The 13,060-nt window shown below is 46.0% G+C and overlaps 1 protein-coding gene across 2 annotated transcripts in view; it reads right to left on the bottom strand.

Moving 5' to 3' along the window:
- AFAP1L2 (actin filament associated protein 1 like 2) overlaps window positions 1–13,060 on the bottom strand; it is a 478,342-nt gene that overhangs the window by 96,144 nt on the left and 369,138 nt on the right. For both annotated transcript variants that reach the window (XM_069239306.1, XM_069239307.1), the window contains exon 6: window positions 1,176–1,387. In XM_069239306.1, the coding sequence (XP_069095407.1) occupies window positions 1,176–1,387 (212 nt within the window). The remainder of the gene's footprint in view (window positions 1–1,175; window positions 1,388–13,060) is intronic.

The raw sequence follows: 13,060 nt of genomic DNA, 5'->3' as shown, positions 1-13,060 counted from the left end.
TATCACTGTTTTACCCTTCAAAGATGGCAAAAATGTTGTTTCTAAATATGGGAGCTATGCTGGAACTTCAAAACAATGATAGACTATTTATAATACCTCTGCAAGAGGGACACCTGCGGCAAAGTTTAGTTTTATTATTGCAAGCTTATGCCTACTTTGTTTAGATGATATCATGTGTGTTTTTCCTACTTGTGTTTTTTCTTTTTAATTATCTTGCATATGTTGTTGAGTTTGTGCATGTTTTATTGCAGTTGTGCCAAAGGGTGAACGCAAGAATGAGTCAGTGGATGGATGGATGGGTGCAGGAGTGCAAAAATGAGTGATGGTATGGTGACATTGCATGCCAATAAAACACCATTGACACAAGAGGCACTTTTATTCATAAGAGAGACCTATTGTCATTGCTGGTTGAAAATGTTGTCAGTTGTTTTCCCTTTATTTTTCTGCTCTTGCTTGGATTTGTAATGTTGCCAGTGTATGATTTTGTAAGGTTTGTTGTAGTGAGTTCTTTCTTTCATAAATTAATAATAAAATAAGAAGAAAAGAAAATCAGTTAATTATTTTCAAAACAAATAACAGAAAAACAATTGATTAGGCAATCGTTTAGCATGATACTAAAGTGTAATCAAATACATCAGCGCAGTTATAGCACACGCTGCTATAAAATCTAATTGTAATGACTGCCGCAAATAAAAGAAGCTTGTGGCACTCAAATAGGCATATCTAACAAGTGTACCACAAACTTAGAACATCAAATTGGACAGTGTGGATGTACAGTGCTTAATTTGAGCCGGTGGTTACAGGTGGGGTTCACCGTCTCTCACTTCTGGGAATTACTTTTCATCATCAGACTTTGACCCAGAGCAACAGAGTGAAAGGAAGAAAAGAGGAAAAAATGAGGAAGACAAAGACATATAAACAATGCCAACTGGAGATAGCAGGGATGAAAAGGAACCCATACAATTGAGATAAAGGGGCAGGGATTGTAGGGAGCTACATGAAAGAGACACGAGGTAGAATTAAGACTATTCAGAATTCGTTTCTGGAAAATCAGCACCAATTCTTTTACAAACCAAGCAATGCGCACAAACCCTCCATGAGTTAATCGTAGACTACTCCGACCATAGCAATCGCAAACGATTACAATTTAGGTTGCAAGTGTTGGGATTTCATACCATTAGTCGGTTGTCCTTAATGACGCAGAGCTGTTTGGCCCACTGTCCTAACCATTTCTTCCTCCAGAGGAAAGCACAGATGCGGGCGTCCTTCATCAGCTCTATGCTGGCTTCTGTAGACGGCCATTGGTGCGGGAGGGAAGCACACTTTCCTTTGCTGCTCTCCTCTTCGTCATAGGATTCATAGGAGCTGCTGACTGGTTCTCCATCCTCTGAAAGCAACGCACATCTTAGTTACTTCAGACAAATCACAAAAGTGTTTCTTTTTTAACTGAGTCTCATCAACACTTGATGCTCGAGATTAAGATCGCATATGCCTGCAACATTGCTGTGTGATCCTGACTCAAGGAAGCTGCCACTTCATGGATGTCTAAAATGCAGGGAGAGCCACTAGGTCATATCTACTTGAAAATAATGAATATAAAGTGTTGGCTCTTAAATCAGCAGTGACTATTGAATAATGGAAACACAGGTGTAGGAGGAAGTTAACATGAAGCGTCCACGTGGGGAAGGGAGACAAACAAAAAAAAAAAAACAGAGATGGGCATTAGTTCGAGTTTTGCCGATGTGGCACTTCAGCCAAAGAGTGGTCGAAGGCCTGTCTATCTTATCTGGAGTGAATAGGGCCTTCATGCACTCTAAATAAGGCTCTAATTGTTTTGATAGTAGATGTGTTTTAAATTAAAACATTCAAAATAAATGTTTTTTTAGAAACTCTTCAAGCTATTTGTGTAATACCAGATGTTTGGAGACCACAAATGCAGAAAGATGATCTGAAGATGTTTGGCAGGTGGCTGGACTGGACATGCGACAGGTGAGCATAAGACAATAACTATATTAAGAAAGCTCAGCAGACATAAAAATTATTTTTGGCGGTAAACTTATGTTTAAGCTTTACGGCCGAAAATACCTTAGTGAATAGGCCTCAAAGTGTCCAACCTCGTCATCTAGTAGGTCACCCTCCAGTCAGTGCCAAGCTTCTCTGAAACCTATTCATTGTTCTCCATTGTACTGGCCACTTTACAGGGTCATATGGGATGTAACACAAAATCTTCCAAAGATCAACAGACTACCCCTTGTGAAGATGGCTTTTCACCCACACAGCCCCATCTCCCTGTAATTCCCTGACAGAAACACCTTCTTCCTTTCACAGTGGTCACACCGAGAATTCCAGTAACACGTTTTTTAAGAACTTTTTTTTTATTGAATAATCAGGTCTAAAAATGCATAATTCAAACATAGGTCATGTGAGAAACGAAAATATGATATTCTACATTCATTGATTGATTAATGTGTAATATTACAGAATAATAAAATGTATTATCTTATTCGGCCAACTGATCAGCTTCCCCATAAAGACTACAGATACTTTTAGCGTTTCTCAGTGCCCTCACTCTCTGAGCATATGCCTCTTTTACCTCCTAACCTGATCCATTTTGGTAATCCAGGTCTCAAATATAGGGGGAATTGGAGATTTCAATTTTTGCAAGGTCAATGACTTGGCTACTAATGAGCCAATAAAGAAAAATTGTTGTTGTCGCTGACTCAATCGCCAATTAATCGGAGCAATTCCAAAAAGAGCCCTCGCACATCTGGTGTAATATGTACCTGCAGCTTTTTGCTCATAAAACGAAACATCTTGTCCCAAAAATCAAACGATCTGGGGAAAAACAAACCATATGGGCCCAGTCACCTTGAAAAGGATCACATCTAAAACATCTAGCCAAGACAGCTGGAAACATTTGCTGCAGGTGAAACTGAGTGTAGTATAAAGGTCATTTAGAATAAAACACCATGGGACTCATTGCAACATTGGCGGGCGGCAACCGCCGCCCGCCAAGCTGTAATCGATGTGCGGCCGCATGGCCGGCGGGCAGAAACAGAGTTTCCGCCCACCGGCCCAGCGGGGATGTGGGCCACAACATGGGAGCCGGCTCCAAATGGAGCCGGTGGTGTTGCGGCCGTGCGATGGGTGCAGTTGCACCCGTCGCGCTGTTCACTGTCTGCAGAGCAGACAGTGAAAAGCCGCATGGGGCCCTGTCAGGGGGCCCCTGCACTGCCCATGCCAGTCAGTGGCATGGGCAGTGCAGGGGCCCCCAGGGGCCCCACGACTCCCCGTACAGGCAGCCTTTTCCTGGCAGTTCAAACCGCCAGGAAAAGGCTGGCGGTAGGGGGACTCGTAATCCCCTGCAATTACAACCGCCGGGGCCATCGACCGCGGCGCTTCCGCCGCAGTCGTAATGTCCCTGGAAGCACCGCCAGGCTGTTGGCGGTGCTTCCGTCATTTCAGCCCTGGCGGTCCCGTACCGCCAGGGTTGAAATGACCCACCATGTGTTTGTAATTAGCGCCACTCTGTGTTTAAGACATGCCGGTTAATCTTGCCCATCTGATGAAATCGAGCTTTCCCTCAAAATATTGCAAGTTAGAATCGAAAGCTGATCGAGCTATTGGCTCGTGAAAATATAAGTACAATACTCAACACCAATTTTCCAAACCGATAAGTCTTTTTTTTTTCTCCACAAAATATGCTTTATCAATGTGCTCTTTTACACAGCTTGATGTCAACATATAGGCCTGAAGATATTTATCAATCTGAAGGTAGGAAAACACAAGATGAGTTGAAATGTTAGCGTGGTCTATTACTATCTGTCACAATGTTTTAATCTGCCCTGCAATACAACATTTTCAGATCTGTGGTATCCTACTCGGTCTCATTTTTTGATAGTGTTATGCTTCAAATTAGGCATATTAATCTGCACTACTTCACATGCATCTGGGAATGCATCAAGGGGGAACTGATAATCTTCCTGGATTCATAAGAACTTTTTAACATGTGCATTAGGGAGCTTGTACCGAGATCTTTTTGGAAACTTCAGTATTTTCAAAAATACTGGCAGCTGCGTCTCTGCTTCGACCAGCATTTTCTGCAGATAAAAACAGCTTGATTAGAAAAATTCTGCAGCAACCCGATTTAGCCAATCCAAACATGCTGCCTGGTAATACTTAGGTGTTTGTGGAAGTGTAAACCCTCTGTTTTCAATAGAAAGCTGAAGGGGGGTAGGCTTCGTGCATGTTTTTTTTTTACCGTGCCATAAACATGTCTTTATCATCTGATCTATTCGTGAAATAAAATTTGTCTTACGGCAATCATAACATTTGAAAATATAAAACTAAATAGGGATAAAATAGACATTTCAAGTACAGCAACCCATCCTACAACAGATAATGATAAATTATGGTAGTTGGCCAAAATGAAGCATGCCTTTTTCAGTGTGGCCATATAGTTCTGTTTGACAAGATCCAAAAAATCATGTCTAAAAAAGAGGTCTAAATACTTTCTGGGGTGAGTGTCTGAAAAATGACCTTGCATCTCTCTAGGTAATATTTTGGATGAGTAATGAAACACCACCACTTTGGATTTTAGCCTGGTTGATTTTGTAACCCCCCTATAACGGAAAAGGACTGAATTTCTGCGAAAGTGTTCTGAACATTCGAGCTGTTTCTGCCACATAAAGAACAATATCATCTGCACATAGTTTGTTCTTCGGGTCTCTGTTTAGGAGCAGCAAAATTGCCGGATCCTGTCTAATGGCCAAAGAGAGTGGTTCCAAAAATAAAGGAAAAATAACCAATGAGATTAGACAGCCCCAGTACATGCCCCTAGGTATTGCGATAGAGTCTATAACCTGATAATTTATTATAATCTCAGCCTCTGCTTTACAACATAGATTATACAATAGCCTTGTTAACTAGTGGGGAAGCATGAAAGGATCGTGAGCAGGACCCCCAGTGGACACGATTAAATGCCTTTTCGGCATCTAGCATAATTCTTACAGCTTTGATATTATTAGCTGAGTAATAGTTGTTTGCTTGAACCAGAAAATGTGTTGACCTTGCCGGTAGAAACTCATTTTGATCTCAATGCACCATTGATGCAGCTGCGGGGGCTAGTTATAATTAGGGATGTGCTGGGAGCTCTGCTCTGGTGGCAGAGCTAACAGAGTTTTTGGAACTACACGCTCTGCTTGGAGCCCTGAGTTGTCCAAACAACTCTGCTAGCCGTGCCAGTGGAGCAGAGCTCACTGGGTGCGCACTGCAGGCGATTATAGGCGCCACAGCGCAAGCGCAGACAGTCTGTGCTTGCGCTGTGCAGCTCTTAACTGGGCTGCAGAGTGCACCGGAGCAGAGGAGGAAGCGAGCTGCTGAGAAGTCTTGTGCTGTCGAATGTAGAAGAGAGGGGGACCTCCCAGGAAGACCCAGTTAAGTCCTCGTCTCACACTGGTGCACAAACAAGGACTGAAACAGCAGCTTTTGCTGCCTACGGCCCTGGCACAGCACAGGGGGCAGGCTGGTGCACAAGAGGCCTGAAACAGCAGCTTTCACTGCTTGCAGCCTTTCTGAATGCACCCATCTCGGAAGCGCTAAGCAGGGCCGGGCCTGGCTCACCAAGCCAGACCCTGCTTAGCTCTTCCGAGATGGGTGCATTCAGGAGGACTCCGTGGGTCACAGAACTCCGGCTTCGCTGAATTCCACTGAGTTTTTTTTCCAACTGTGCAAAATTCCACAAAGCCGGACGCCGTCACTCTGCCCAGGACTAGTTATTATGCCATAATTTTGGCAACAAGTTTAGCATCTGCATTGAGAAGGTTTATCAGGCTAGGGGAGCCCAGTGACTCAAGAGGCTTATCTTTCCTAGGGAAGCTCAAAGTATTGGCTTCTATGAAGTCTTTTAGAATGTCACTTCCATTCAGAAATTCGTTCAATAAAGTAAGCAGGAGGTCCACTATTTGTGCGACAACCTGGTTGGGTGAGGAATTATCACTATATAAGTAAAGGTCAGCATAATGCTCTAAAAATATTCCACCTATTTGCTCACCATCAGTTGTCATCTCATTTTGCTTAGGATCAAATATGGCTCTAATAATCTCCTGATTGTGCCTCTTGTACGTTCTCTTCGTATACTTTCTGAAAACAGGTCTTTTGGCTGATGATCTTGTATGAAACGAAATAATCTTTAAGATTTTGACTTGCTCTTACTAGTCTGGTATTACATTGAGCTGTTTTTAAGCTAATTTTCTCCCTCCCGACTTGTTCGAATTCCATTTGTAACACAGCTATTTCCTCATGTCTTGTTCCATTTAGCCTTACACCCCCCCCCTCAAATTGAATAGCTCGAAGCTGTACCTTGACTCCCATGTAGAAAATCAGCTAGTGCGATCCGCATGTTGGCTACCCAATCTCCTTGGATCAGTAAAGACCTACTTAGGGACAATGGTCTTGCCCCCTTAGCAGTTTTACTTATTTTCAGATCTACATACGGGGTGGAATGATCAGAAAAAGGATTCAACAATATACCAGATCCTGCTCTTCTCCAGCTGTGTGATGTTAGAAAATAGTCAATACGAGATACAGTATTAAAGCATTTAAAAGAGCATGTGAATTCACTCCTCGTGGGTTGGTCTGCTCTCCAGTGGTCTATCAAGGTGAGATCCCTTCTCATCCTGGCAAAAACCTTTGCTGATTTTGGTTTATTCTGCATTTTGCTTTGGCAAGAACAATGATTGATAGTCTCTTGAATAAGGTTGAAATCCCCTCCCATTAAAACTAATCCCATTAGAGGACCTAAGAAATTATAGATTTCCTTAAGTGATGTCGCCTTGTCTTCGATGGGCCCATAAAAGCTAATTATATTGATTACTATACTATTAGTTCTTACATTAAGCAATATCCATCGGGCTTTTGGATCTTGCACCACCTGAATCACCTCTCCTATAAATCTTTGAGTGAATAGAATAGCGACTCTCCTGACATCACGTTCGCAGATACATAAAAGGCTTGTGATATATATACCTTGGCAAAACTGGCAACTTAACTAATGCCTTCACATGTGTTTCCTGGAGAAAAATAATTTGCGCTCCTGCTGATTTAAGACATGATTGAATGGATTTACATTTATTTGGATTATTGATACTGTTTGTGTTACATGAGATGGTCCTAAATATTGTATCTGTAGAACCTGAATTAGTCATGGTAATCTTCCCCGACTAGCTCCCAAATGCCAATGTGCAGGTCCTTCATTGCCAGCGATAGTTTGCCTCCTTCTCCCTGCTTTTTGAAGATATATTCTAAAATTAAAGATGCCTCGACTATGGTATATACATTCTCCTGAGTATCCTTTTTAACTCCTTGTGCTTCCCCCCCATATATTGCCCCTCCTACTCCATCGGTACCCACCCACTCTCCAAATCCCTGAAGCCCTCACTGTCTTGGCCTCTAGGAGAGCTCACCTCCTTCCCCCCCACCATGCTTCCCCTTCTCCCCCCAGACTCGCCTCCCTCTGACTATGGTACATTGACATGGCACCTTCTGGCAAGTTTCCAGGAGAACAGTAGTTAGAGGGCGCTCCATTGTATTCCCAACACTCCACAGATCAATCTTCCTCTATAGCTCCTCTATACTTAGCACTTGCAAGGTTAGTCATAAGCTAATTTCATATGTTGTTAGACTTTTCATCCTTGGCGTGGTCTCCCTTAACTTTTTGCCTCTGTTCCCCAGGTTGTTGATGTGTGCTGAACTCTGATTTTATTGTGTTTGTTACTCTGGGCACTTTACCACTGCTAACCAGTGCTAAAGTGCAAGTGCTCCTGTTTAAAATATGTACGTAATTGGTTCTCCATGATTGGCATATTTGTTTTACTGTTAAGTCCCTAGTAAAGTGCACTAGAGGTGCCCAGGGCCTGTAAATCAAATGCTACTAGTGGGCCTGCAGCACTGGTTGTGCCACCCACATAAGTAGCTCTGTAATCATGTCTCAGACCTGCCACTGCAGTGTCTGTATTTTTACACTGTAAATTCGACTTGGCAAGTGTACCTACTTGCCAGGCCTAAACCTTCCCTTTTCTTACATGTAAGGCACCCCTAAGGTAGGCCCTAGGTAGGCCCTAGGTAGCCCCAAGGGCAGGGTGCAGTGTATGGATAAGGTAGGACATATAGTAATGTGGTTTATATGTCCTGACAGGGAAATAATGCTAAATTCGTTTTTCACTGTTGCAAGGACTGTCTCTCTCATAGGATAATATGGGGGCTACCTTTAAATATGATTAAAGCGTAGATTCCCCTAGAGAGTAGATGGACATGTGGAGTTTGGGGTCCCTGAGCTCACAATTTAAAAATACATCTTTTAGTAAAGTTGATTTTAAGATTGTGCGTTTGAAAATGCCACTTTTAGAAAGTGAGCATTTTCTTGCTTAAACCATTCTGTGACTCTGCCTTGTTTGTGGATTCCCTGTCTGGGTCAGTTGACAGTTGGGTTGTTTTTCACCTCACACCAGACAGTGACACAAAGGGAGCTGGGGTGTAACCTGCATTTCCTGATTAGCCATCTCTGCTAGGAGGGAGGGGTGGAGTGGTCACTCTCATCTGAAAGGACTGTGCCTGCCTCTAACAATGCCGGCTCCAACCCCCTGGTGTGTGTCTGAGGCCTTGCCTGGGCAAGGCAGGATTTCACAAGTAGGTGTGAGTCCCCTTTGAAGAAAGGTGACTTCAAAGACTAAAATGGGTATAAGAAGGGCACCCAAATCTACAGACTTTAGAAACACTTCTGGAATCAAGACGAACCTCTGCCTGGAGAAGAGCTGTTAGCTGAGGAGGAAGTGCTGCCCTGCCTGTGACTGTGCTTTGTGGAGCTTTCCTGCAGTGCTGCTTCTGCCAGAGTAAGAGGGCAAAGACTGGACTTTGTGTGCCTTCCATCTTGGGAAGAAATCTCCAAGGGCTTGATCTAGAGCTTGCCTCCTGTTGTTTGAAGTCTCAGGGACAGCAAAGACTTCTCTCTGCCAGCACCTGGAGCCTCTGGAGAGACTCCTACTCTGCCCTGTGGTGCCCATCCAGTCCTGGGACCCTGAAAGGAGAAGCTGGCAGCCTAAAGACAAGAAAATCCACGCACAGAGCGCCGTGCGGGGAAAAGATCGACGCGAATCCGATCGGCGGCTGAAAAACGACGCGCCGCCAGCTCCGCGGCTGAGAAACGACGCTCGCAGGAAACGCGACCGAAGAATCGACGCACGGAGCAGGAGAAACGATGCGCAGCATCGCTGACGGAGGCTGGGAGATTGCAACCTGCGCGGCTGGATCGTCAACTCATCGTGCGGCTGGATTTTTGACTCGAGTACCGCCGTGCGGAGTTATTTTCGACGCACGCCCGCCCGTGCGGGGTTATTTTTGACGCACACCAGGTACATTTTCACTCTAGCAGCGCTAGTGTGTTTTTAAAACTACTTAAAGACTCTTTTTGATTTGTAATTAATAACTTGACTTGTGTATGGTAGATTTTTGTCGTTTTGGTCTTGTTTTGTTTAGATAAATATTTCCTATTTTTCTAAACCTGTGTTGTGTCATTTTGTAGTGTTTTCATTGAGTTACTGTGTGTGTTGGTACAAATACTTTACGCCTAGCACTCTGAGGTTAAGCCTACTGCTCTGCCAAGCTACCAAGGGGGTAAGCAGGGGTTAGCTGAGGGTGATTCTCTTTTACCCTGACTAGAGTGAGGGTCTTTGCTTGAACAGGGGGTAACCTGACTGTCAACCAAGGACCCCATTTCTAACATTGGTGATCAGCGGTCGGGATTTGGACTTGTATTTGTGCCTGACATACAGTGATTAAGTGTACACTACTGTTTGAGTTCAGACCACTACGTGACCACATACTACTAGTCTTGTGATTTTTGTTTTTTTCTATTTGGACTGTTTTTTCTCTGCATTCAGTTTCTTTTTTCGCTGATCCGGTGATTGACTTTTCTGGAACTTCATTTGAGAACTTGCTTTTCTGCATTTGGAACTTTGCACTCTTTTAACCTTTTATCATGTCTCTACTTGGAGATGCACCAGTTGAAGCTGTTTTTGACCTGAAGCAATTGGATAGTTATAACAAGGCTCAGCTAAAGCAGTTTTGTAAAAATTTTGGTTGTCCCATTAAGAGCTCTTCCAAGAAGGATGAGCTGAAAAAGGCGCTGAGGGCCTGGGTGACAACCAGAAGCACTGGAGGGCACACTGAGGATGAGGAGGATGAGGATGAGGAGAGAGAGCAATCAGTACAGAATGGTATAGTGGGGGGGCCTGTTATTCCCAGGGAAGGAGTCTCTAGGGCAAGTAGCAGTGTATCCTCCAAGGGTCTGACACCTGAAGAGTTACAGGACAGACAGGCAGAGAGGGAGTACCAATTGGAGTTGAAAAAGCTCAGTCTAGAGGTGGAACAGAGAAAGCTGGCCATTGAGGAAAGGAAGTTAGCCATGGCTCATGAGCTCAGTTTAAAAGAGATAGATCAGAGGAGTCAGTCCAGTAGAGATGGTGGCAGCAATCCTACAGTGCAGCCTGAGAGAAGGGTACACATCCCAAAAGACCTTGTGAGGGATTATAAGAGGGATGATGATACCTGCTTGTGGTTCAAGGGTTATGAGTCAGCTCTCCACATGAACCTGGTCCCTGAAGCTCATTGGGGGGCAGCCCTGTGGAAGCATTTTGAGGCAGAGGGGAGGGACACACTGACAGCCTTAGGGGATGCTCAGGATCTCACCTACCCTGTCATGAAGGAGGCCTTACTTACCAGGTATGGTCTCACCCCTGAGCAGTACAAGGAGAAGTTTAGATCCTACAAGAGAAAGGAATCCCAAACATGGTTGGAATGTGTTGATTCTTTTTGCAGGTCACTGGATGGTTGGGTGAAGGGCAGTAAGGTAAACACGTATGAGGGGCTTTACAATTTAATTGCTTGGGAGCACTTGTACAGTTTATGTTTTCCAGAGCTGCGCCAGCACCTCATTGACAGCAAGCTGACTGACCCCAGGAAGCTTGCACAGGAAGCGGACCGCTGGGAGAGCACCAGGGTCCAAAAGAGGTATGGGGGAGACCACGCCAAGGGTGGGCAGGGTCCCTCTCAGAAGAAAGGGGGGGGTAAGGGCAAACAGGGGGAGTTCTCTAAAGGGCCCCAAACTGATTCCCAGGGTAAGGATTCCCAACCCCCCAGTGAAAAGAAGCCATGGTTATCCAAAGGGAAGCCAGTGGCAGGTGGTCCCCCACGTAAGTGCTATGCATGTGACCAGGTGGGTCATGTGAGGGGGGACCCCAAATGCCCCAAATGTACACAGGCACCCACTGGTGCACCGTCCCAGGGTTTGGCCAGTGTAGCGCTTGGGGAGGAGTTGGTTTCAGGTGGGTGGGAACCAGCAGAAATGACCCTTGTCTCACTAGGGGACAGTGAGATGGTCCAGAGAAACCTAGTGCCTGATAACACTAAGAAGTACAGGCAATGGGTGACCATCAATGGACAGAGGGTAGAGGCTCTGAGAGACACAGGAGCCAGTGTGACTACAGTGAGGAGTCACCTGGTGTCTGAAGAGCAGATTGATCCCCGGGTACTTCACCAAGTAGTTGCGGTAGACAACTCTGAGCGCCTCTGCAGAGTGGCGCAGGTTCCCTTTGAATGGGGGGGGTCTCAGGTTCCTGGAAAGTAGCTGTGAGTCCAACCATGCCTGTTGATTGTTTGCTAGGTAACGACCTGGAGGATTCCCCTTGGAAGGAGGTGGAACACAGGTCTCACTTGGAGATGTTGGGTCTGCCTGGGTGGGTATGCGTATCCACCCGGTCTATGGCAGCCAATCAGGGTAGTCAAGAGCCCCTGGAGCCTGAAACAGTGGCCCAGGGGACCGCCAAGAAGAGGAAGGGCAGGGGGTGCGGGAAACCGGCCCCAGAAGTTCCCACGGTCCGGGAGGAGGCAGAGCCTGAGGGTGATGCCCCGGAGCCTACAGGGGAACAGGTGGCTGAACTGGGGGAGGTCCCTGAGCTGTCACAGTGGCAGCAGGAAGGGGGACCCACCAGGGAAGCATTCTGCACAGCGCAGAAGGAGTGCCCTACTCCTGAGGGGCTGCGGCAGCAGGCTGCAGCCGAGGCGGCTGGCGAGGCGCCAGGTACTCACCTGATTTACTGGGAGGATGGCCTCCTGTATAGTGAGCCTAAGGTTCCTGAGCCTGGGTCAGCTCGTATGCTGGTGGTACCCCAGTGCTTCAGGGCCTTCCTACTGGGTTTGGCTCATGATGTGCCTTTGGCAGGACATCTAGGGCAGGACAAGACCTATAAGAGGCTTGTCTCCCACTTTTACTGGCCCTTGATGCACAAGCAGTCAGCTGCTTATTGTAGGTCTTGTCAGACTTGTCAGGCAAGTGGCAAGAGTGGGGGGAAATGCAAAGCTCCCCTCCAACCTTTACCTGTAGTCAGTACTCCCTTTGAAAGGGTAGGAATTGACATTGTGGGGCCTCTGGATCCCAAGACAGCCATGGGCAACAGGTTCATCCTGGTCTTGGTGGACCATGCCACGCGGTACCCAGAAGCCATTCCTCTAAGGACGGTCACTGCCCCCGTGGTGGGACGTGCCTTAATGGGGGTTTTTACCCACATGGGGTTCCCCAAGGAGGTGGTATCTGATAGAGGTACAAACTTCATATCCACTTATATGAAGTCTCTGTGGAAGGTGTGTGGGGTAACCTACAAGTTCACCACCCCTTACCACCCCCAAAGTAATGGTCTGGTTGAGAGATTCAACCGCACCTTGAAAGGCATGATTCAGGGCCTGTCAGAGCCCTTGAGGCGTAAGTGGGACGTCCTCTTGCCATGCCTTCTGTTCGCTTACAGGGAGGTGCCTCAAAAGGGACTTGGCTTTAGCCCCTTAGAGCTCATCTATGGCCACCCTGTGAGGGGACCGCTCAGTCTGGTGAAGGAGGCTTTGGAGAAAGCTCCTAGTAAACCACCCCAGGATGTATTTAGCTACATGCTGGCACTAAGAAACCAGACTGCCCGCTTCAGGAGTCTCGCTCAGGAGAACCTGGAAGCAAGCCAGG

This window comes from Pleurodeles waltl, chromosome 6 (genome assembly GCF_031143425.1).
Source record: "Pleurodeles waltl isolate 20211129_DDA chromosome 6, aPleWal1.hap1.20221129, whole genome shotgun sequence".
In the NCBI taxonomy this organism is placed as follows: Eukaryota; Metazoa; Chordata; class Amphibia; order Caudata; family Salamandridae; genus Pleurodeles; species Pleurodeles waltl.
Note: the sequence above shows the minus strand (reverse complement) of the source record. Positions and strands in the feature narration are given on the sequence as shown.